This window comes from Vigna umbellata, chromosome 5 (assembly GCF_029865625.1).
Source record: "Vigna umbellata cultivar VRB3 chromosome 5, Vumbellata_1.0, whole genome shotgun sequence".
Classification (NCBI taxonomy): Eukaryota; Viridiplantae; Streptophyta; class Magnoliopsida; order Fabales; family Fabaceae; genus Vigna; species Vigna umbellata.
Genome location: NC_142169.1, coordinates 54,705,565 through 54,732,948, shown reverse-complemented (window position 1 = coordinate 54,732,948; position 27,384 = coordinate 54,705,565). Strand labels below are relative to the sequence as shown.

Here is a 27,384-nt window from a genome sequence, read left to right as displayed (position 1 = left end):
AGCATTTCACTCTTGCCTCCAAATCACCTACCCTAATGTATTATTAAAACTTGACTTTCCTTAGTTAAGACTTATCTTAACCAAGTTTAAGATCCTAATTCCGCTGCTCTAAAAAAAGTTAAACCTGTACTTAGAATACTTTAATCAATTATTGAATTTATTCTATGATTTTTTTATTAGTAGAGATTCAAATTTGTCTTAGAAGAATCACATGCAAAATTTTTTAAAACCAACTAAAGTAAATAGACAAAAAAAAACTTACTCTAAAGAAGATTATGATATGGTAAACTTGCTCTATTCTCTGTCAAGATTTTTAGGATGAACTCTAAACTACGAAAAGATGAGTAGATTCTTCATAAATATGCAGAAAAAAAAAAGTGTTTTTAAAAAGATGGTGATTTTTGTGAAATAAAATTTGAACAGTTAAAATTTTCTATTTATAATTTTTTTACTTAAATAATAAAATATTTATTCTTCATTTAAGTTATATAATTTCTACTTTAAAACAATTTGCTAAACCCTTGCAATTATAATTAATTATTTAAATAAGACTTAAATTAAAAAAAATTCAAAGAAATTATAAATAATACAATCTATTAAATTAATCACCATGATATTTTAATTTTAAATTAACATTATTTTACTCCCATTAAATTTTAAAAAAATAAAAATAAAGAAGTATAAATGGAATTTATACCTCTAAAATTTTAATAACTTTTGAATTTTGTATAGGGTTAAAGATTTGGGAAAATAGGTTCATTAAATTTCAAAATCCAATTATGAGTTTCACTAGATTATAAAATCTGGTCGAAGTATTATTTGAATTTAGGTTGTTAATCAAGATTTCGAAATTTAATATATATATATATATATATATATATATATATATATATAGTTATATATAATTATAATTTTTTAATATTTTGTTAACTATTATTTTAGTTTTATTTAAAATTTTATTTTCATTTATTTTTAATTAGTTATGGTTTTGTTTTTTTTTTGTGTTTTGTCGTTTTCTTTATTTATTTTCTTTAAATTAGTTATTTCTTATGTTATTGATTTTAACTTTTTATAAATTTCTTTGTTGTATAAATGGAAAGAACACAATGTGTGTCTACATATCAGGCTAAGAGTTCTTCAAAAAGGTGAAGGCAGAAGGAGACTTACGACATCTGTAAGTAGAAGAGGTCATCTTGAAAAGGCTGCATCATTACCTTGTCTTGATCTTCATGAGCAGTAGGAGGATATTATTATGGAGCAACATAATTAGAGGTCTACATGATACATAATTATTGATGACCTATGTTGATCATATTGTATTCACGTTGTGGTAAGGCCATGTTAGTAAAGTAGTTGAATTTTTATTTTATTTTTTTATTTTGATGTTTGATGAGTTGTTTAAACTTTATATGCAATTGTTTTGTCTAGGATAGAGGAGAGATCAACTTGGTCTCCCATGGAAAAAAGTTAAATATATTTGAAACATATCATTTGGCTGTTAAATATTTTATGTTGAATCTTGATTTGATGTCTTTATGTGATATTTCTTAGGATTACGTCAATCAGGGCTTGATATTGACGTTGAGAGACAAATATTTTTCATGTTTCTATTGGTGAGATGACTGTCACACTAAATGACGTGTCTGCGTTGCTACATATGCCTATAATGGAAAAATTATATTCAAATGAATTCCTAGACTTTGAAGCGACTTTGGAAACTCTCATCGGTCTAATGGGAGTAGACTGCATGAGGGCTACATCTTAGTTGAGGCAATGTTGTGGTCCCCAAGTAAATTTGAATTGGTTGAGAGACCTATACAACAATTGTTGTGAGAACTATCAGCGGATAAGAGCGTTACCTTTATCTATGTATCATACTTGTTGCTCTTCAAGGAGTTGCATTCATGTGGCAAATATGTCTGGAGAGTTTTGTAGTGACCCACTTGTATGCGTAGCTTGCAAATTCCAACTTTGCAGAGACAAAGTAATTACTTGGAAATCTGACTCTTATACAAGTATACATATATCTTGCACTTTTATTTCCTTTGTTATTTAATTATTTGAAAACCTTCAATTAATTTTTTTCAGGGTCAAATAGAAAAGCACTTCCCTGGGATGAGAAGGAGATATCTTCTGCCTAGTTGTGATGAAGGTAGAACTCGGGTTGTACGTTGGGTGACAAGGAGGCATATTTCAAGCCTACATGAGGCCAAGGCACATTTGGATGGCTTGACATATGGTGGGGTGATATGGGCCTCATATGAATGACATTAGATTAGTTTTCAAACCCAAAAATTGGTATGTTTTCTGGCTAGATCATAGTGGATGTGATTGTACACTGACATCTTCTTGAAAGCGTGCTAAGGAAATTTGGGCATGAGGAGTCTATCTCGTGGTTGTCAAACATTGTTCCAAAGGCTGACATAGCAACCATTGATGATTGTTGGTTACACTTTGTTGAGTACATGTTGGTGAATGTCATATTGAAGTCATCTCCATCTACATGTGTGGAGAGATACCTCTAGTGGTTCATAAGGGTTCAGAATCTGGTTTGTTGGTATGTAATTGTACAATGTGTATGTGTTTATGATATTAAAGAATGTTAATTAAATTATTGTTACTATCATTGCAGGAATCTATTAGGCGCGAAAATCTTACAACCCATGATTTATTGTCATAATGCCAATGAAGACATTATAGCCTAGGACCATACTAATGAGACATTACAAATAACCCGTGCAGATTTGAAGAATATGCACCCAACAGTAAAAAAGGTTGAAATGTACGCAGCAGATTCATCAGCATCTATTAAGTGCGTGATGAAAGTCTTATAGACCATGATTAATTGTCGTGATGTCAACGAGGGCATGATAGCCTAGGATCGTACCAATAATACAATATAGATAGATCATGCGGCATCTGAAGAACATGACCCAACAGTAAAGGAGGTCGAAATGTATGCGGCAAACATTCATCATCATCTAACAACGTCTTTTATTATATATTTGGTTGTTTTGAACTTTTAATTAATGTTTGTAACTAAATAACTTGTATTTATATGATTAAAAAAATTTATGTTTATATAATTAGAAAACTTTGTATTTTCATTTATACATATTTGCATAACACAAATATCAGTAACAATGCGTAGACAATGATATCCACCCTCAATAAAAGACAATCTTCTTATAAGTGAACCTATAAAGTTAAAATTAGTAAATGAAACTCAACAGAACAAAAAAATAATCATTTTACCTAAACAAAACTAGATCCATGAATGTGTCTTATACGTATTACATTAGTACAAAAATCGCGTACAACGTCGAATATTTTGGGCTTTTAACGGCGAAATCGCGAAAGACGTCATATCAGGAGACATTAAATTAACGTCGAATTTTGTCAATATTCGACGTTAATCAATTTTTTTTAATTAATTGTGATCCTTTTTACAACTCTATGAAACCTAAAAAGCATAAAAACAACAAATTTTAGTTTTTGGTATTTTATAAAGCATGAACTATGAACGTGTAGTGTAATATCAACAACAAAACAACAAACAAGTTCAATCAAACAACAATAAACAAGTTTCAACCAAACAGTAACAACAAACAAGTTCAACTACAAAAAACAACAAACAAGTTCAACACATAAGTTCTTCAAAACGAAAACGAAAATTAACCTTCAAAAGGTGGGTTCATCGGAATAAAGTTTCATCACCAGTGAGAGAGAAAGCAGAATGCGCCTATGAAGGACAAAAGCACGAAAATAATCGGCTAAAACAAACAAAAATCATACATAAAGTAGTTAATTAACATGTATTTGTATCGAATGAAAGAAAGATTACATGTGATGCTCGTCAAACTTCGTTCGAGAAAAGTTTGAGAAGAGAAGAGGCTATCGCGCGTTAAGATAAAGTGAATGAATTTTCAATCTCCCGCTCAAATTTTTATTGAATTCACTAACCTTTTGATGTCGAATTTAAAGGGCATTCGACCTTTTATATCCTTTTACGACGAATTATAATTCTAAACAACGTTTAATAATTGCATTTATTTACAAAAATGTCACCGCTCATTTTTAAGGTTGGTTATTCAGTGGTTGGACATTAAACGTGTGACGTTATACGTTGTTTTTGTACTAGTGTTAGTCTGTGTTGTCTTATATTAAAAGGTAGTGTACTAAGTAATGGGAAGATCATAATATTTTGACGATATAACAAACAAACTAAGGTAACATTATATTGATTATCAATAGCAATAATGAAAGAAAAATGTAAGACATAAAAAGTAAAGTGTAAAGTACAATAACACGTACCTACTTGTGAGTAGACTAGCAAAGACTTTCTTAGTTCTTTTAGTCGATCATAGCCTCCCACTAATCTTGTGTATTCATCACGCAATTCACTTAGTTCTTTAAATAAATCATATCATATAAGAGGTCGTGACTTTTCACTCATCTCCAACAAAGCATCAATGCATCTATAACCGCAATGACCATCAACAACATCGACAATGTAAGGGTGACAAATAGGGTGGAATTGATGTAACATGAGTACTCTCCTTTGTTGCAATGATTTGACCTTAAATTTCATTTCTTTTTTTGTTGATGAAGTATCATGTATGGAATGCAAGACATCTATGTGCTCGAAATATGAAGGTTCATGCTTTGTAGACCTTTGAGATCGATGAATTTTAGTCTTCTATGCACCTTTTGTTTTCAGTTTATGCATTAGAGGTACCATTGATGTCATAATAGGACAAACAATTTCAAGTAACTTCTATTTGATTGACATTTTTCCTACAATGTCAACTTCTTTGAAACGATTAAGCACTAGATCAAGTTCCTTTTGAATGCATAGCTTTGTTTGCGATCCATTTGATAAAATATTTGAAAAGGTCAATCTGGTCCATATGATATGAATTTCAGACAAAGGAATCAATTAAGGATCATATCATGCTAATTCACAAGCACATGGTAAACTATATGTTCATCTCAAAACACATTCACAACTTTCACTATCAAATCCTATATGCTTCACTCAATCGAACTCTTGAACATTGAGTCTCAAAGCATATTTTGATACATATCCAACCAATCTTTTATATCTACTTCCTTTAAAAACATCACTCATAAAATTTATACTTTTTTCAAAGGACACAATTATCTCATTATATTGCAGTATGATGACGTTATGAATTGCATCTCAACACAAACAAAGGTCTCTCATGTTGCTCCCTTCAACTCCAATTAGCATAACTAAAATTTGATACAAATGACATAAAATGTATCATAAAACATCTAACAAAAACAGCTAAATAAAATATAATTAAAACATATTTATTTGATATTATGTTTCCTAAATACATAACTCGGTTTATCCAAGCCTTTTAAAAGTATTTCTTATATAAAATAATCCAAGAAATAACAAAGATCGTGAAATACAAGCATGATGAAGGCGATCAACACAATTAGTAAATATTGATTCATGTTAACAATGAATAACATTTTTCAACGTTTCTATAAAGATATCTCATGCCTCAACAAAATTGACTAACATTTTACACTTGGCTTGCACATTTTTCTGAATATGGAAACAATATAGGAGAGGATAACATTCAGGAAATACAATGTCAATGACATTCATTCAAGTTAGGTCTTTATTGTTAACAATCATCTATGGGCTACCCTCATATGTAAAAAATAATCCTTAGTCTTTCTATTGAAATTATTTTGTCATTCACTTTATAAAAATACCGAAGCATTTTGAAAGCCAACCCTGTTGACATGACTCAAACTATCTCAAACAATGGCGACTAATATTTATTGGTTTTTGTATATGTTATTCATCAACAAAACAACATTAAATTCATTCAACAATTTAACTACATTATGTGTCCAAAAAAAGTCACCACCTCAAATTCGTCGACACATATATTCCAATAGATGTATTTATCATGTTCTAACATCACTATCAGTTGTTGTAATTCAGTTCTTTAACCTTTTAATGATGGTTTATAAATATATCTTGCATTATATAGTGGCTTGATTGTTGTCACATTACAATCATTATTTTCTTTGAGAGTGAGAAGAATGTTTGCAAGTTTCACTTTACTCTTAGTCAATCAACAAGTAATGACTATTGAGTGAAATTTAACATTCCAATAAAAGGATGACCAACTAAACTGTGTCAAATCATGGTTATGATATTCACACATTACCTTTAATACTCATCCATCTCCATTAGAAATTGGCTTGCTTGTCAATTTAAAAGACACTCACATTTTCTTGTGCCGAATATATTAGGATAGACATCAAATTTGTATTTCTTATATTTTTCACTCATTTCACATCCTAACAACAGAAACGTTTTTCTCATAAGTTAACCATTAACTTTATCAGATTTAATAATGACGACAACAAAATCAAGATCAAAAGCAATTCATTAAACTCACACAATTAACTCATCACGTGTGAAAAAAATCTAATCATTTGTAAAATTATTTATATAATATTCCTCACATTTTATTAATAAAAGAAGAGAAATCTTACATAAAATTCAAATTTAATTTTGAATCCATCAAACTAAGATAATTTTTCATCTTAGAGTATAACCACCTATAATACAATAACACTACCATTGAATACGTCACTTCTTTGACAATAATAAAAATTGACAAAACAAGTTAAACAAATTTAAAAAAAAAGTCAAAACAGAAATATTTCAAAAAAATACCACAAAAATTAAAAATAAATGAATACCTAATTTCAAAATTTATTGAGTTCCTAAATTGAATTTTAAAATTTACTAAATTTTAAAATCTGAAGATTTTTTAAATTGAATTTCAAAATTATGTAATTTCTAAATTGAATTTCAAAATCTGATAATTTTCTAAATAGGTTGAATTCTATTTCATGCAAAATAAAATAAAAATAACTAAAAATTTCAAAAGGAAAATAATATAAAATTTCAAATCAAACTCAACAAAAGAAAATACTTATACCTGAAAGTTGAACAAAATGAAATGAAGAAGACGAATAAAACTAATTGATGAAACAAAGCAAGCTCAAAAACGAGTTGCTGAAAATCACATAAGAGAACCACCAAAGAGACGACATAAAAAGAAAACGAGTGTAGACTTGGAGATGCATGTGTTGAGTAAATATAAAACTCACAGTAAATGCATTTTGACAGACCAATAATTATTGCTTACCTAATTTCTTTTTAATTTTATATATATTGTACTGAAGGTCATTTTGGTTATGATACTAATACTAAGACTTGGAGATCCAGGAAGAAAAGTTTGAAGTGCATGAAAAAAAAAGCACCATTTGATTTTAAATGATGATACTTTGACAATATTTTTTGATAACATTTTAATATCATTCTCTGATTGATCTATTGATGTTTATGATTATTATTGATGTTTATGATTATTATTATTGATTGTGAAATAATTTTAGACCAATCACATAATAACATGTAGATGGTGTTAAAATATTATAAAAAAAATGTTGTCAAAATATCATTATCTTTTGATTTTTCATGCCAAACTAAACCAAATCCAGTTAAACCTGACGTTGACAACTTTAATTGTTCAATTTGGTTTTCATGGCAAACTAAACCAAATCCAGTTAAACATGACTTTGAAACCTGTTTAAAAACTTTAAATAACTTCTTACATATTAGCTTCATAACCTATTCAAAATATATATTTAATAAATAAAATAATCTGTGAGCTAGTAAAACAAGGTTGTACAAACTCACTTTTAACAATTGTAGATAAATAGGTACTTTGAAATAACCATAACTAATTTATGTCTTAAAAACTTATAGACATCGATTCAAATAAATTGTTAATGGTAAACTGTATAAATTCTATTGCATAAATCATAAACGGATTGATATTTTGGTAAATTTGTAATCCCTATTTCACAGGGCTATTGTAAAATAACTATCGCCTTTATGGGATTATGTGGCTTCCATATGAAATGGAAGAGCTCGTGAAATTAGAGTCAACCAATTAATAACTGCCGAGTATTTTTAAAAATGGACACTGACTACCAAAATTCGACCATTTGAAAGAAACTCACTGAGCTTTGTACAAAATTCCAATCATATTAGAGGTTCACAAGGCGAAGGATTTGCACATTTCTGAAAACGGAGAGAGAGAGAGAGAGAGAGAGAGAGAGAGAGAGAGAGAGAGAGAGAGAGATAATCATTTACATGTCATGAGCATGGAGTTGACGACATGCAATAAAAGACGGATACTTGAGAGATCAGTTGGAGACGTTGAAGGCAAGCTACGTTGATGATTGAGTATCTGGTAGACTTGCTCAAAGATGGGCCGTGTGTGCATCGCAATCACTGGGTCCGCTGGGTTTATGGCAGACGCCACATCTGTTAACCATTGGATCTTTCGTGTTGTGTCGTTGTTAATGTCACAGGCTAGTTGCTGCAGAAGTGAGAGCAGTACACCTTGACTTAAAGGAAGAGGAACCATTGCCAACAGTCCATGTAAATCAACCTGATTACCATCCAGTTAATACTTAGTAGTCAGTGTTTATTGAATATGAAAAGAAATATCTACAAAAACATCAGTATTAAGAAATTCAATTATTGCTCCAGCTCAAGTTGAATTATCAATTAATATCTCGCCCGTACCTGAGAACATAACCATGATACAATGGATACATCACTTCTATGTAAAGCTCCAATGAAAGCCTCCTCGAATTTCCGTTCAGAAATCAACCTTCCTAGCTCCTGTGTGGGATCCAGGGGAACCTCAACCTGTTTCGCAATGCAAATTTGCAATTGCAATTATTACCATGTAATGACAAAAGTAAAGCTTTCTATTAATCCTGCCTACAACTATTACCCACAAATGGTTAGCAAAGTCACCTCACCTTTTCACGAAGTAAAGGACCATTGTTCAGCTGGACCGGCAAAGGATTTAACGTGCCAGAGTTTGTTCTTGTAGCTGCAAGTGCTACTAACTTTCTCTGGCCCTCAAGCACTTCTCTACTCAAAGTTTGAGAAATTGATGATGCTGAATTAATGGAATCCTGGAAAGTGCACAAAGAGGAATACTACTGTTGAGATACAAATGAGGGACAAGTTACAAAAGAATAACAGACATGTCAAAAAGCTTCTTTGATAACGAATCATTTTTTTTTCACAGCTGATAAGTATGTCACTTCATATTCGAATTATGCAACTAAGATTTTAAAAAGCTGATACTTATAGCATCATCTACATGACATATAAGCAAATAAGAATCAACAAGCTTCTCTCGTATGCTGATGGTGCAATGACCCTACCCCACTCTGCACAACGATGCAAAGTTGTTATTGCAGAAACTACCCGCCTTTCCATTAAAACAAAAGACCTACCTAAAAACATTTAAAATTCAGAAGAGCCTACAAAAGTCAACTAGAACGAGCGTTTCTCACTAAAGATGTCAACAACAAAATACTACAAAAGCTTGATCTCTTACAATTGGTAATCACTTTACCTTAGCCAGATCCAGACCCACCTGTTTTAGGGAGGGGATATATTCCTAGGCTATCTAATAGCGCACTCTATCACTGTATCAGAGGTTTAGAGAGAAATTGATGCACATTTTGAAATAAGAATGGAAACAAATTCACTTAAAGTGTCGACACTAGCCGGCCAAACAAAGATGCCATGTTATGTCAGCAAAAAAATGTAAACAAAATGTTTGAGACACAGATCAACTCATTATGCTCTTCTTTTTATGCATACCAACACTTAGCCCATTTTCCCCACAACTCATTTAAAATAAATCAAATTAAAAGGTGCACATTTCTATGGTAGACCCAAAAATAAACAAGCATTCCCAGTTACTCACCCTTAGCGTCATTGCCAAAGAAGTGGGAGCAGATTCAAGTCGTTGCTGCACAGCAGCTGAATGTTCAGCCATGCCTTTCTGAAATGTAGCATCCACTTGCTCAAACATGGCTTTACACGACATTTCAAAGGCAGGAACCGCTGATGTTTCAAAACTGGATTTGAGTGCCTCCTACAGAAGAAATTAGTACACAGTAATGAACAAATGCTACCTAAGAAGAAATTACCAATACAAATATCACTGACTCCAAGAATGATGCAATATAATACAACTCAAGAGTGAATGCCCAATGTAAGAGACGTACCTGAAGCACCTGTTTGCCAGTTGTCTGAAATTGTGCTTGGATTTGCCTAGCTACAGTAGCTTCCAGTTTTGAACTAACTGATTTATCAAGTTGGTTCACTGTCTTATCACCCACTCCTCTCTATGCCATGAAATGCCAATTAGATCCCAGCAAGACAGTGTATTAATTTCATTCTAATGCCTATTGGATAGAAAAATAATTTGCAAACCTGGAAGGATTCAACAATAGCAGAAGATATTATTTTCTCCACAGCAGGAGACATTGCACGTACTACTGCTTGCCCAACCGAGGCCATTTCCTTCTTTACTGTTTTCTCCAGTATTGCCGGTAGATCTTTATTCATAAAGTTACTAATCAGACCTGTAATTTGCTGGATACGGTCTCGTAACAACTTTTCATTTTTTGCATTCTCCTCCTGAATTCTAGCCCATAAAGCATCACTGTTAGCCTTGACAGCTTTTTCCATGTTTCTCCCTAGGGCAGCCTCAAGCCTTCTACCTTCTTTTGTCACTGGAACAGCGACAATCATTGTCATTTGCTTTTGCATCTCTTTTTGCATTGTCAATAACTGCCAAATAAGAAGGATCATGAATTATAAATCAAATGCCCAGATATGCAAAAATACCATTCTCGCAATAGTGCTTCAATACATTTGCTCATACTCATTCAATGAAATAAAAAAAAAATTGCATACACAAACAAACAATATGTACATCCCTTTAGATATTAACAGAAAATGAAAAACTGGGGTTTTTTTAATGAACAAGTACTTAACAGAGAAGCTAAAAACCCTAGCCTCTGAAGGATAAGAAATAAAAAGCTGTTTTCAGCTTTTTCTCAGAAGAAAAGTTACTCACTATTTTAAAAATGTTTATTTAATTTTAAAATACTGTTTTCAACAAAAACTCCCTTCAAGCACATGCTAATAAATTAAAATATAATGCATGATTAACTATGATTCATCTTTGACCAATCAAAAACTCCCGAGAAATCACCTGATTGAGTGATTCTTGCATTGCCAGAATTTGAGGGAAAGCATTTTCTGCAGACGGAAGGCTAGAAATTCCATTTGGTTCATTGGATGAATCAGTTGAATTACACACACTTGGAGATGAGAAAGATAGACCTGATGCTTGAGAATTTTTACCCTTCTGTCTTTTCCCTTTTGCATTAGACACAGGAGATGGCGGCACAGCCACAGATGTAGATGAGTCAGAAACCTTTTCATGGGCATCTTTTGCCGTATCTTGGAGTCCATCCTCGCCAGAATCAGGAGGTTGAGCTAGTGACACTGCTCCTGTTGAATCAAGTTGTCCTGATTCCTCTGTAAGGTATGTGTCCCCAGCAGTTATCACACAGCCTTCTCGAGCCATTTCAATACCAAGATCTGAAGCCTGAGAACAAAATATTTTTTCTTTACTATCAGAAACTGGATTTTGTTGTGACCCTCGACCAAATTCATCAATTTGATTAGATCTTGTCTCACCCACCACCTTCACTTCCACTTCAGCATTACCCACATCCTGCATCTTTCCTTCTCCCTCGCTCTTCCCATCAATTATGTTATTCTCAGAGGAGGAACCAGCCTTTGTGATCTCAGATGGTGTGATTAGATGGGTTGGTTGCTTAAACATGACAGAAGGATTAAGTACACTAGAAATGTGATCCTGCTTCACTTTCTTTTCATCATTCTTTGAATCACTATTAAATGTCTCAGAGAGGTTTCTGTGAATGGTATCCATTTGTCTGTCGACAGAATAATCATTAACAGGATGTTCCCCAACATGATCACCCAAATTTGACTGTGGATTCCTGATATCAGAGAGTTTCCTAGATAACCTCGGGCTTAAAGGAAGAGGTGGAGATGGAATACAAATGACATCAGGTTCACTACTAGAAGGAGCTAATGTAACAGGTTTAGCTTCAGTGTTTGAAGATGTAATAGGCACATCAACATGGCCAGAGCTTAATGGGTATCTAGGCACAAGTCCATTTTCAGTACTACCTGCTTGTAACATTATTTTGGAAGCAGAAGAGTCTAAAGTGTGGAATCCTTCAACAGTAATTGCATCAGCGGAAACAATGGAATCTGACTTCTCTAGTCCCACATTATCCAATGGTGGAGGCAAGCACTGGGCTAAATCCAAAGCATATTGCTGAATGGCCTGTGTCTGGACACAATAAACCTGAACTATATGCTCACCATGAGGCAGTATATCACTTGTCCCAGTAAAACTCAGAATGGGCATGGTCACAGTAAACTCAGCTATATAATCCATGCGTGTTGATTCTGGATTAGGACCATATTCTAAATGTACAGCATATATAGCATTCCTCTGGGCATTTGCAAGTAAAAGTAGACCTGCATGAGGCAATGCTGCAACTTGATTAAAGAAAGCATCTCTAGATGGTTGAGCTGAACTCTTCAACTCCAACGTCTGAGTGCATTTCCAGGATTCAGTGTCACTTGGGAGCAGCCAACCTTCTTCACTTGCTGATACCCATAGCTTCACCTCCCTATTTTGTGGTCCCTACACGGGTGTGAATTATAATTTGTAAACATGGAAAACAAATATTATTAGACTAGTCACATGATAAATTAGTTCTACGGAGGACTATATGGTTGAAACAACAAACAGTGGACACGGATCTCTGCTAATTTTTCTAACCTTTTTAAATGTAAATAAAATTTATTATTGTCCTGATACTGCAAAGCAAGAATTGAGATAAAGGCCTGAAATACTAAAGCGGATGAATACACTTACAGCTGTGATAAGAACAATATGATCAGGCTGGTGAGGAGCAGTAAAAAATGTAGCAGAAAAAACTGGATGTCCTTCATGTGGTCTCAAAACTTCAAGTGGCTGTGTCTTGCGATCTTCCCAGATCTTTATCTGTCACATTTGATGATAAGAGGCACTTACAATTGAGATATCTACAACAAATAACAATGCAGCACAACATAAATTTACTGATAGGAACTTGGTTATTATGAAGTGGCCGAGTCACATATCGAGTAATATGGGATGTTCGGTGGAGTGTTTAAATGTTTGGTTCTCTATCCTTAATAGCTAGCTTTTGAGAGTGGGTTCCCCAAATGTTTAGGTACTTAGGGTTTTTTCTGGTGTTTTTTCAGACTTTCTAGATCATTCTAACCAGTTAGAGTTGAAATGATGTAAAACAAAATAATCTAAAGAAAGTTATCCAGCGACTTTTTACCCCAGTTTCATATGGACAAGATTTAGATGCAGTTTTTAAAAGCTTATGGTATCACTCCTCCAATCAAATTGGAATTTCACTTAGGTATTCAATGCCAACTTAATTTTGCTGACTTTTATTATGAGAATTCCCAAGGTCAAAATCTAATTTTACTTAGAGCTCATTACCAAAAACAATTGAAGAATTATATCTGTGTATTGTTCGTTTCATACTTGTTCTCCATTCTTGTCCTAACAACTTTTTTTGTAACTGCATCTACTATATTGTTAAGCAATGCTTGCATGGCAAGGTGCCTGTAGGAACAACTAATAAAATTTTAAGATGATATTAAAAAAGCTTTGGCACAGTTTCACTACAGAACAATATGTGATGGATGACAGAAACGGTAGGACGAGTGAACACCGAGGAAAACAAAAAGAACTTTTAAAAATATTTTCTAAACGAAGCAAATTGTGTTGGTCATTCCACATGAATCTAATTGTTGTTTCTTATCAAATAGAACCATTGTACATACTCGAATTTCATATCATAATGGTTTAAATAGTCAAGTTCAGATTCCTAGACATGCTCTCTTCCCCACTCCTCTACATAGTTTTGTATATTTCTAGTTTTGATAAATTGTGTTTTTAATTTATTGATTTTCATTTGTGTCCCCGGTTTTTCTTTTATTCATTATATTTTGCAAATTTCTAAGCATACTTCCTGTGTATATATTATTTTTTATTTTTTAATTATAGATGCCAAGCTTCCACCATAGTCTACAATGTCATCCACCATAATTTTAGGGCAGATTTTTGGCTTGCCACCATCTACCGCTAATAGTATTATTATTGACTGCCGTGTCAACAAGTATTGTTCATACAAGAATTACTCATTTTCTCTATCCATGCCTATTTTTGAATGTACCTACATGTTTGCGTGCTTGCTTTTAGAAAATACCAATGCAAGACAAAAGCAAACCTGATAGGATATAATATGATAGGTTACAGTGGGTAATAGGTGTGCAGGAGAGAGAAAACAGTTGAAGAATTAATTGTTCAGTTTAGGAATTAATTGTTGTTGGGTAGTTAGAAGTGGGTTGCCTTTATAAGAAGGCAAGGGGGGTCTGGTAGAAGGGAGAGTTTTTGATATCAATTGTATAGACAGGAACCTTGATCCGGTGGAGGGGGATTATGCTCCCAGTTACTGGTAGTACATGACATTGGTTGATGTGAATACATATTTTCATTCTTTTCTTACCATTTGGGTGCTATTGTGTGAGTGTGTGCTGTGAGATAGGTTTCATACCCAGAAACCTAACAATTTGGTCCGACCTGCCGGATCCTTTGGAGAGGAGAACGTGATGGAAGGAAGAATCGATATTGTGGAAAGGTGGGCCAGCGGACAGAAAATAGTGCTAGCAGAATGGAGAAGAAATATCCAAGAAATAAAAGAAATGATGTAGAATATCAAGATTCAGATAAAGGGCTCAACAAGAAGTGATGAATCCGCCATGAAAGGAAAGAAAGATGGTTCAGAGGAAGAGCTGGAGGAAGACAAGGGCAAAGGGCAGCAGAAGTGGAGGAAGCAGATAGAATTGCCTACTTTTGAGGGGATTGATCCAGAGGGATGGATATCCAGAGCAGAGAAAGTTTTTGAGATCCAAAAAGTGGCAGCGGGGGGAAAATTAAGATTGGCCTATGCTAGCATGGAGGGAGGTGCAATCTATTGGTTCAGGGCCTGGGAAAATAAAACCAAGAACCATTCTTGGAAAGGGCAGAAAGAGGCATTGATAAGGGGGTTCGGAGGAAGAGTTAGAGGTTCTGTTTTTGAGAAGAAAAGAGAAACGGAAGCTGCAGTTTTGAGTGTTGATGGTTTTGCAAGAATTAGAGGACAGAATAGGAGAGAAGAAAATATATGTGGAGAGGAAGGCAATGATGAAAACTGTGATGGAAACATTGGTGTGACTGCTGCTGGAAAAGTTGCAAAAGCTGTTGTTTTTACTGCTATTGGGAAAGTAGCAAAAGTTGTTGGTGTTGCTGCCCAGGAAGTGGCAAAAGCTGCTGTTTCTGGGAAGGAAAGAGAAAGAGATATCAGTGCAGAAGACAAAAAATGTGATGGAGGCATTGTTTGTGTTGCTGCCCAGGAAGTGGCAGAAGCTGCCGTTTCTAGGAGAGATAGTGGGGTAGGTTGTGATGTGTATGATAAAACAGTGAAGAAGGGTGAAGACAGAGGAAAGAAAGCAGAATATGGTGGGAACAGGGTAACTATGATGGCTGGAAATAAAGTAGAAGATGCAGCTGTCTTGAGTGGGGAAAAAATATGGTTGTCACAAACATACAAAACACTAGAAGACCAATGGCAGAGATATTTCTTTGCAGGGCTGCAATTTAACATTCAGAGGAAACAGTTAGCTCAACATGATGATGATGAAGGAATTGGATGGTCAGATCAACAAGTTCTTTCCTTTTTAGCTTCTAGGATGAACAAATTTGGGCAAGGAGAGGGCTTCGCCAGTACTGCTGCTATAAAAATACAAAAAAGGTTTTGGGGGTGGAAGAAGAGAAAAGAATTCTTGATCATTCATCAGAAAAGTGTTAAAATCCAGGCCCATGTAAGTGGTCACCAGGTCAGAAGGCAATATAGAACAATCATAGGGTCCATGGGAATTCTGGAAAAAAAAGCAACTCTTAAAGGAGTCAACAATTTTTTCATATAGACCACCACCCAAACCTCCAGACCTGAATTGGAGGCAGCAGCCAGTGGGTTCCCTTCCTATGATGATTAGCCATGGGAACAAGCACTACTGTACCAACCTTGAGGACAAGGTTGTTTTGCAGCAGGGTGTAATGATAGGATATAATATGATAGGTTATAATGGGTAATAGGTGTGCAGGAGAGAGAAAACAGTTGAAGAATTAATTGTTCAGTTTAGGAATTAATTGTTGTTGGGTATTTAGAAGTGGGTTGCCTTTATAAGAAGGCAAGGGGGGTCTGGTAGAAGGGAGAGTTTTTGATATCAATTGTATAGACAGGAACCTTGATCCTGTGGAGGGGGATTATGCTCCCAGTTACTGGTTGTACATGACATTGGTTGATGTGAATACATATTTTCATTCTTTTCTTACCATTTGGGTGCTATTGTGTGAGTGTGTGCTGTGAGACAGTTAGGTTTCATACCCAGAAACCTAACAAAACCACATAGACTTTTAACGAACATTAATACCACCACATTGTTTATCCTGATTAGAAAAATGCTACAATAAAAATTATTACATTTCAACCAATAAAATGAATGAAAACCAGGGAAACCAAAATGTAGCAGTTAATAATAACAAAAAATAAAAATACAAACCGTGCCATCCTGTGACGCAGATACCAATCGATTGGTCATCCATTGGCACATGGATAAATCAGTCACCTCTCCATCATGTGTGCCTACCAGCTGAACCCCATCAATGAGCTTGTCAACAGGACATCTCAGAGGAGGATCCTCTGCCACAACCGCTTCACCATTTCCAACCTTTGTGGTGTCAATTCTAAAAACATGTTTTCCCATACCAACTATCAAAATCTCCTGTATATTAAAGGTTGAATTAAAATAACAAGAAAGAAATGTGAACCGAAGATTTTGTAATTGAGAACAATGAAACAGGAAAATATGGGGCAATTACTTGTTTGTGACAGTGCCAGCAAATTTGAGGATGTTCAACTTTCTCCTCCCCCACTATTTGAATAGCAATAACAATATTGGCTGTAATTTGAAGCTTATCTTCATCATCGGGACCTTCAGAGATCTTCCACACGTAGACACGGCCATCTGTGCCAACACTGCAGAAAAAGCATATTCCCATAGACAGACAAAAAAAACGCACCAAATAAAGTTTTCAGGAAACAAAAAACTACCTAGCCAAGAGATGAACATCTTCAGCAAAAAACGCCAAGTCTGTGACCCTCTGACAAGGGAAAAAAATATTAATCAAAAGATAAATTTACATGCTCTGATAATTTTCCCATTAAAAACACAGGGTAGCAGTATAGTATGAAATTGCAAAACAGCTCATTATTTTGTAGGCAACAAGCCATAAAATAACCTTACTGCATCGAATAACTCTACTACAATTAACAAAAATAAAATCCTTCCTTTAAGGTAGAATTATAGCAGCCAGCCAAAGTAAATTCAACTAAGAAACAAGGAAACTGGTGGTGAAATCCAGTGTAAAAATGTGTCCACGCCAGTTGTAGTTATATGCTATTTTTTAGTCCTATGAATTTGAGGCTCAAGAAATTAACAAAATTAGTATAGCATGTTCAAACAAGAATTATAATTTAAATTTTATATTTCCCCCTAACACACATGGACACAACTAACCACAAATGTTAAAAATGAATCTTAAAAACATAGACAACCCTAAAGCTAATATTTCTCAAAGCTCGTGGTTGATCAACACCCTCATCTACATTTGCACACTAAAGCCAACCTGGTGAGAAAACCATAATGTTGCTGTACCTTATTAAGTAGTAATACCATTATCCATTTCTTATATTTACCACTCTTGCTTTACTTTTCTAACCTCTCTTATTGTTTACCCAAATCATTCCCCAAATTTTTGCTTTTCTTAATTTATTTTCTTTTCTCATTTTTCCTACCTATCCAAAATTATTTCATTGCCCGGAGGTATCTTCTCTAACAGGCAATCCTGTCCAAAGGATGATAAGACACTAAATGTGAGCAACTACCCATGTGGAATTCGAACTAAGGTTGGCCACATTGCAAGAGGCCTGCTCGTTGCACTATAATCAACTCCCATTAGTGGCCCCCTGACTCGCCTCTTAGTATAACTAAAAGCGCTGCCACATAGTGTTTTGTTTCATAGCAAAATCCACACAGGATAAGGCCCCAGTAGAAGAATAAGCCAATGCAACGCAACGCTAAAACAATTCAAATACACGAAACAAACCTGCGTATGGCCTCTGAGGAGAGACCTGACAGCAGTGTGGATGTTAAGCACCCTAATGTTCCCCTGTTTCAGCCCATAGCATATATAGGACTTATTCACCGCAATCTGCCTCCCCAAAACGGGGTTAGGATCCGACCCATATTTCGTGATCGGAGCAACTTCCAGCTGCGGCTGGACCTCGCCAGGCAGCCGGATGTCCACGTCGTAGGAGACGCGCTCCCCGGAGAGATGCCTTCCCTTGGGGACCTTGCCGCTGGGGAGCCGAGTGAGGGCTGCGGCGGCGGCAGTGGCGGCAGCGAGGACGGTAGAGGGGGAGGAGGAGGGTGCCGCGAAGTCAGGGGGTGGTGGGGAGGGGTTGCTAAGGAGGGCCATGAGGCGAGCACCGGCGTTGGGGTTGGAGGGCGGAGGGATGGGCTGCGTGGGGAAGGAGAGGGAACGGTGGTGGTGGAGAGGGAGGTCGAAGGCCGGGAAGGGGAAGGGCGCGGCGGCGGGGAAGGGCGGAGGGTATTGGGATGAAGGGCTAGGGTTAGGGTTAGGGTTAGGGTTGGACGAAGGGGGCGGAGGATTGAAGAAGGAGTGCATGTCGAAGGGAGGAGGAGGGTGGACGTTGGGGTTGGGGTGGTGGTTGTTTGGGGAAGCCATCATCAGATTGAATTGAGCGCCAATTCGCAATTCAATCTGATGAAATTAAATGAGATTGGGGAATTCTCGAAGAAGAATAACAATAACAAGATAGATCGAGATTGGGATTGAGACGATTGCAGAGAGAGATCTGAAAGATGGAAGATGAAAGATTGGAAGTTGAAAAAAGAGTGTGGGCGTGGGAGAGGGAGGGAAGTGGAAAAAAAAAGGCCCTTCAACAATTTCTTATTCACTTCTAGAACTAAATTTTATGAAACATTTATAAATGTAATAATTATAATATATGTTGTATTGTTTCTTCAATGTTTATCATTAGATTCATCCTATTTTCGTGGTTATACTATATATAATTTGTAAACGTAATTATTTTTCATTTTCCTTTTCTTATACTACACACCATGTCAAATAATTTTTTTTTTTTTTCATTGAATGAAAAGTTTGTAAATTAGTAGTGATTTCTTTATAAGCTAGCTTATTATATTTTAATAAAATTATTAATTAGAGTTATTTATAAATTTAAATTATATAATGAAGTATTTATATGATATTTTAACAAACAACTAAGGATGTTTCTTATCATATATAATGAAGTTTTGTACACATTAGATCAACACTCACCTTTTTTATTATTTTGAGAATGATTTTTGTGTATAAATAAGTACAATATTATCTTATTTGTATTATTAGATACTAATAATATATTTAGATAATTTTTAATATTTGATTATCATATAAATATTTAGTTTATATTTCTTGTTGAAAGAGTAAACTTTAACACAGAGATCAAACTTAATATATATTATTCTACAATAGAAATTTTTAAACTATAATGCAAAATTACATGTATTCATTTTTTATTGTTTAATATGGTATTAATTTTCGTAATTTATTTTATATTTGATATTTTACATGACATCATTTAAATCGTTAACAGCTACGTAAATACAATTTGAATAACATTTTTGTTTTTGGCATACGTGGTCAGTCCAACACAGATGTGAATTTAATTTCATTATTCAAGTTTTCTGAAAGAAAAACTTATGTGTGGGGTTCATAAGTGTGGGTCTACAAGGTTCGTGAAAATAACGTGCAAGGTCATTGGGGTGTGTTATATTTTATTCATTTTTCATTAAAATTGGAAGGATTGATCATCACCTAGGTCAGGTTTGCATGTGGTTGGTTTTGTGTTGTGGGGATTAGGATTTTTGTCGCAATGCGTTGGTTTTTGTTTGTTTTCCATTTTGGTGTGGTGATGTTTTGAACAAACTAGTAAAATGTTGTTTTTCGTGTGAGTGGGGAACGTTTTGCTACGGAAGATTTTATAATTGTTTATGAGTGGGTGGTTGTCGATTTTCGGTTTTGAGATTCCTCTCTCATACCTTTTACTTTAAGCTTTTTGAATGGTCTTGGTCGTTAAAGTATGGTTTTGATTTATAGGGTTGCATTTGGGATGTGTGACGACATGTTTAAAGTTGTGGTTCACCACGGTGGGACCTTGGTAAAGGGTATACCATTTAAATATATTGGTGGGGAAATGGGTTATTAGTCGGTTGACCCTAATAAATGGAGTTACTTTGAAGTGATAGGTGCACTTAAGGAATTGAGGTATATTGAAGTTAAGGAGTTGTTTTATTATATTGAAAATATGTTGCATAAGTTGTATGATGACATAGGTGCAATTAATATGATAAACGTGGCCAAGTATTATGACCAAGTTCACTTGCTTGTGGTCCATGGTGTGGGTGAGTCAGAGCTCGTAATAAATGAATTAAAGGATGTTCTTGGCCTCTGTCATTGACCTTTAAAGAGTGAATATGGTAATTATGTTGGTGATTTTGCAGATGATAAAAAAGACCGAAATAAATGTCGTCACAAAGTGAAGGTTCAAGACAACGATGAAGTGCAAGTTATGGGTAGTCATGAAGTGGAAGGTTCAAGCTGAGGTTGAAGTTGAGGTTATGGGTGCTAATGAAGTGAAGGTTCAGGCTGAAGCTAGAGTGGAGGTTATGGGTGGTGATGAAATGGAGGTTCAGGCTGAGGTTGAAGTGCAAGTTCTAGGTGATAATGTAGTGGAAGTTCAGGGTCAAAATGAAGTCCAAGTTGAAGGTGAGGCTGAAGTCCAAGTGTAAGGTCAAGATGAAGTCCAAATTGAAGATGTTACTTCAAGTCAGCATGATGACGATGTGGAGGATGCAAGTGGAGTGGGTGAAGGACTTGTGGATGTTCACGTAGATATTGATAGTGATGTATAAAACATTATAAAAGGGAATGTCGCGCGGTTGAAGTTAATTTAAATGAAGAGGACAATGATCAAGAAGACATTGAATCAGTTCACAATGTACAATACCCAAAGAAAATCAAATGACTGGGGTTGTCTAATGATGATTGACAATCATAATTTTTGGTAAGTCCACAAGATAGTGAAAGTAATGGTGAATGTGAGGAAAGACAAACTTATGGTCCATTTCGGACAAACTTAAAGAAATAGAGTTTTGTGACACAAAGAGACTGAAATTTTAAAGAGAGAAAAGAATTTTTGGATAAACATCATAAGCCTAGAATTGTGGGATTGACTGATCTTGTGCAGATAAAGCATTGGAATTGACCAAGATGTGAGAAACTAACCTTATTTTATAATTGATCTTTGTAGTTGTTAATTTAATTATGAATGTTTTGAAAGATGGTTGGATGTTTGTGTTTTATTTGAGTAATTCATGGTTTTTCTTAGAAGTATTTGTGACCATAAAATTATGTTCTAGGAACATCTAAATAATGGTTTCTTGTTTTTCCATGCATATATGGAACTAATGGTATAAGGTGTGAAATTGTACTAAGTGATCTAAATAAAAGGGAAAAATGGTAGACGTAATGTGTTAATATGGTCAATGAATCATGTTTAAATTAATCTCGAAGGAGTTTTTTTTTTGTTAAAAATAAAACAATGGCACCTAGGGTTTCTTTTAATTACTCTTAAATTCCAAAAAAAAAAGACATTAAGGATGAATCTCGATTGTGTTTTGTTGACTTCATGTGATTGTGAGTTGTAAAACCAATAGGTAAAAACGCATAAAATGGGCTACAAATTTTAATACCTTAAAAATGAAGTTGATGTCTTGCTTATTAGTGGTATACACATGAAGAGATGGATGTGTCTTTCCTGTACCTCGTAAATCTTGGGTTTTTAGACTATCTATCGTGTGATACGAGATATGGGCTCTCTTTGACGTTGTGTTCGAAAAGAGAGTGATGTTTGAGTGTTAAACATTCTTTGTATGGAGGAATGATGTTTTTCTTGGTCCCGGTGTGCAATGTGTCGACGTTTTTACTTGTAAGTCCTTACAGAGTAGGGAAACAAGTTCTTTAGTCGCGAGGGCAGGACGACTCGAATGGGCCTGTATGGGAAAGCTATAGGTGGTATAGTTACGGGCCTATATGGGGAAGCTACAGGTGGTGGTATGGTTGGGTACAGGAGATAGGCCAAGGTCCTTCATGATGATGTTGGTATTTATGATGACAATTTGTTTGGAGACAATGTTGATAAGGATAACATTGATGGTATGATTATGATATAATTGATGAGGATGATGGGGATGATCATGGTGTAGAAATGATTATGTGAGTAAGGATAACATTATAGATGACTATTTGTTATTAAGTTTACTTACTTGCTATGTGTATATTATATTGTTATTGGTTGTGTGAGTGGTAGTTTACCCATATTTGTTTGTGTTTGTGGGTGTGTGTGTCTTGCGATAGTCGTATGACCTTTGGTTATAGGAGAGCAGAGGATGTTGCAGATGCATGATAGAGACACGAGAGTGGGGAACAATCATGGTTTGTTTTAAGTTTTGTGCTATACATTTAGGACAATGTAAATGGATTATTTTATTTCTTGCTTTATTTTATTTATTTTGGTATTTTGTAATTGGATTTTTTTTAAGTTAGGATATCATTTTAATTTCGCATGTTTCAAATGTCGAAGTTTTAAATTAATATTGTTTTTCGTATTAAAATGATTTTAATGTAGGAACAATCGGTACCGTTATAGAGTCGCGCAGTGGAATAAAATATAGATAGCGGAAAGCGTGTAACGATCACAACACAAGTTAAAATAGTTGGCTTCAAAAATTGATTTTCTTAGCGAACTTTTATCGAACAGTTGATGATGTGCTAAGAGTTTAGGGATCAAGAAAATCAACACAGAATTTTTATCCTGGTTCGAATCAAAAGATTCTACGTCCAGTCGTTAATCACTATAAATAGTGATTAACCTTTTTCACTAAAAATATAGTTTGCAGATTACAATCAGATAATCAAAATAAGCAAAGAATAGAAAACACCTTCCTTCGACAAACGAACGGAAGAACCTGCTCAGCCAACTTGAAGAGAACTGCTCCTACCTTTGACACACAAAACGCGAGCTTCTCCTATTCACAAGACCAGGCAAGAGCACTCTATCACTTTGAGAACTTCCTCAGACAAACTGTATTCTCAAAATGGCATAGATCCTTTTCACTCAGAGAGCTTCCCTTAGGCACAAAGCTCTAATACTCTCAATTGAAAAGTCATTTCTAAGAGCTGTGAAGACCTCTATTTATAAACCTAGTTTCGTGCAGGGTCAAAAACTGAAAAGACATCTCCCAACTGCCACTAATAATCGATTATCATAAGTGATAATCGATTATTTGTGTCCGTTATGGGGTTTTCAAAATGGTGATAATCGATTATATGATGTGATAATCGATTATTCCTGTATGACTCTGTGATAATCGATTATTGCCATTCCATAATCGATTATTACAGTTAAAAATGCAAGTTTACAAAGTTTACAAGAATTTCCTACTACATTTAATTTCTACAAATTGCTTTTAACTAATTCTAATATCTTCTTCAACTAAAACTTCTTGCAGCATCATCAAAACAAATTTCTTCAAGATTTACCAATACTCCTTATTGGTAACATTTAAAACATGTTACTTTTAAATACGATTTGAAACACCTTAAATTTGGGCGTTACAAAGGCTATTAGAAGTGAGTAGTGCATGCGAGGAGGAATTTGAAGTTTGTTAAGAATGATAAACGTAGGGTTAAAGTGAAATGCATGAGTGTCCAATGAATGTGTCAATGGGTAGCTTATTGTGCATATTTACCTTCATCCAAAAGTTGGCAATTGAGGAAAATTGTGGATACACATTTGCAATGGAGAAATCAACATTAATATGATGTATGTGAAGTGGTTGAGTGAGACCTTAGATAGGTCACTACAAAAAAAATTCAAATTTGAAGAGAAATGATATACATATAAAAGCTATCAGGAAATGGAATACAAATGTGTCAATTTCTAAAGCTTGTAAGGCATGGTTAATGTGTCTAAAGGTGGACATAAAAAATGTAGCATTTGTCGTATAGTTGGCCATAACAAAAATCATTGTCTCTTACATCCTCAAGAACCAACAGAAGTATCACAACCATCAACACAACCAAGTCTGCAGTCCCCACAACCACCTCAACAATCACATAACCATCAGAGGCACCACCACAACCAACTTAGTAATTCCTACAACCATTAAAGGTACCACCACAACCAACTCAACATCCCCACAACCATTAGAGGCACTAGCACAACCAACTCCGCAATCCCCACAACAATTCAGTCAACCAATCAGAATGGACAAATTAGAATAGGAGAGCAACTGCTTCATAGTATTTGGAATTTCATTTTAAGCACATTTGGTGTACTTTTGTAATGTACTTCCCTGCAGCTCTACATCAAACATTGTGTTTTCAAAATAATTGTTTTTATGGTTAAATACATTTTGTTAGTCCATAATAATGGATGTTAATATTTTATTATTATGTCATTGATGAAAGCAATGTATTCTGGAAAGCACGACTTTTGTAGTTTAATATATTATGCAAGTCCGAAACCAATTATTTGTAATATATTATATTTGTTGTCTTTGTTATGTATAAATTGACAAATATAATAGGGACCTCATTGACAAAAATTTAACTAAAATGGAGACTAAGTTGAACAATTTCAAACCAATAATAATTTCATTTGTTGATTCATTTCTAGAGATTATAAAACAATGTCTCAACCTTGACATTACATAAGCTACACTTCATTTAAATTTGTTGCCCTACCATGTAAACCAAATCACATGATGTCCACCTAAAGACATCAACCTAAAAACAAATACAATGTAACTATGTTCAGTACACCAACAACACACACGCCTCCTACTAACAATTGCATCCATTTTTCCAAAACTTTCACTGAATTCTCCATATCATAAATCTTCTTCCTTTGCCTGACAATGATAACATATCTTTCGTCAACATTTTCTTTAGAGCACCACTTGAAATAGTTACAAGACATGACATTAGAAAATTTACTCTGTTATTTAGCAAAAAAATAACAGAGACAATGTTAATTACCAATACATATATTCATTAAAAATAATTAAAAATGTTATTATTAATATAACCTTGTAGTTACGACAACCAAAAATTGTCTCCCAACATTTTTTGAAGTTCTTGTCGTTCTTACCACTACCATCTCACCACAATTGCAAATGAGGATTATCTCAACTCTCCTTGAATCACCACCATATATGGAATGACAAATTTAGTGCCCCAAGTATTGCAACAAGACGAAAAGATTAACAACAAACATAGTATTGAGACAAGATCGTCTAGAGAGGGTAAAACATATATGGTTTTGAAGTTTAAAAAATAACATTAAACCAAATAATTTTGGATAATCAAATGTCTAAGAAAAAAAGAAAGGACATGTAAACGTCACACAAAGAATAAAATCTCATTTTAATGATCAAAAGAGAAAAAAACAACTAAACACTAGAAAATGAACTTTATAAAATCATCTAGGCATCAATAAAATAATCTAATTCAGTATGAATTCTAAAACGATTTTATAAAATAAAGCTTTTCAAATTAGTTAAAAAGTTTTTAAAAAATTGTTCTCATACAATATCAATATCAAATATGTTTTTCCTTAAACTAAACTATATTTTTAATATGTTAGCTTATTTTCTGTGTTTAGTTTAGTCTTTTAACTTTCTAAATGTTAGTGCAAGTTTCTAAAATATCTTTACCCGTGTTTTGCAAATTTGCAGTTTGCATGTTTTTTTTTATAAGTGGTTACAGTTTGGTGTTATAATATTATATACATATTTGTTTAAGGATGAGAAGCAGCAGTTTTAACATGAATTATGTGGCTCGTTGTTTGTACTACTATGTATATACAAAAAGGTTTGAAGAATTTTGGAGGCGGCTTTAGTTGTTTTGTATTATTGAGTATTATATAATGAAAAATTTATGATTGGCGGCTTTTGATTATTAAGTTTTGGAGTGAGTAAATTTTTTAATAACTGTTTTTTTACGAAAATTGGTGTGTTATAATAAATATATTTAGGAGGATTTATACATAATAGAGTGGGTGATTTTAATAATAGAAAATTGTTCATAATAATATGTAATGATAAGTAGTATCTTTTATAATATGTAATGGTATACTTGTTTTTGGAATATATTAGGGAGAGGATAATATTAAATAGTATAATTTTTATTTTAAAGTGTAAGATAATTTGGAGTTATTAAGATAATTGATACAGTAAAAGTGTTTATCACGTTGTGTTTATTTTTGAGTAATCCAAAAGTGAGTTGTCATTGGTGGAGTTTTGTTAATTGATATTTTAATATTATGTAATAATAAAATTATTGTAATTTTTTTAAGGCTTAATACGTCTTTTGCTCCCTCTTTAGGGGGCAATGTTCAAGTCCGTCCTACGTTTCTTAAAAAGTTCAATGTGGTCCCAACTTGTGAAAAAAATATGCAATTAAATCCTTTTTTGTCACGGCGTTAATTTTTTAACGGTACAGCTCACAGCGTGGACAAAACATAATTACGTGTCTAGTTTATGTCATTACGTGGAAGTGACGTGTAAAATTTAAATTTAAAAAAAAAATATTTTGACATAGAATAGAGTTGTTTGCTTGCGTTGAAGATGGGCCAAGCCCAAACCCCTCTTAGGGTTTCCTCCGTGAGAATGAGCAAGAGAAGGGAGGCCTTTAAGAGGATGCAAGGTGACCTGCCGCGAGTTAACGTGTTGACCGTTTGGCCTCCCGAGAAGAACGAGAAGCAGGCCGGAGACACCATGTCTCCAGCGACGGTAAGCTTGGTGGTGGTTTGGGGTTTGGGTTTGGGGTCGCAGTCACAGTCATGGCGCAAGGGTTTGGGGTCGTGGTCACGCGACTTACAACAGTGTGTTGGCGACGATAAGCTTGGTGGTGAGCGACGACGGTGGGAGCTTCACGGTTGCGGTGGAGACAGGATTTGGATGGGGGTTGGGATGGCTAGTTTAGAGTTTGCCAACTAAGTGGAAAT

General features: G+C 34.3%; 1 protein-coding gene across 1 annotated transcript; it reads right to left on the bottom strand.

Moving 5' to 3' along the window:
* Positions 1-8,055: 8,055 nt before the first annotated feature.
* On the bottom strand, positions 8,056-19,182 carry LOC124829394 (enhancer of mRNA-decapping protein 4-like). Its single transcript, XM_047302891.2, has 12 exons — positions 18,333-19,182; positions 17,278-17,327; positions 17,046-17,202; positions 16,727-16,948; positions 12,939-13,067; positions 11,169-12,704; positions 10,382-10,741; positions 10,174-10,293; positions 9,870-10,040; positions 8,905-9,063; positions 8,663-8,788; positions 8,056-8,525 (listed from the first exon to the last, which is right to left on the bottom strand). The coding sequence occupies exons 1-12, from the start codon at positions 18,975-18,977 to the stop codon at positions 8,217-8,219; spliced, it is 3,984 nt and encodes a 1,327-aa protein (XP_047158847.1). The 5' UTR covers positions 18,978-19,182; the 3' UTR covers positions 8,056-8,216.
* Between the last annotated feature and the right edge of the window lie 8,202 nt (positions 19,183-27,384).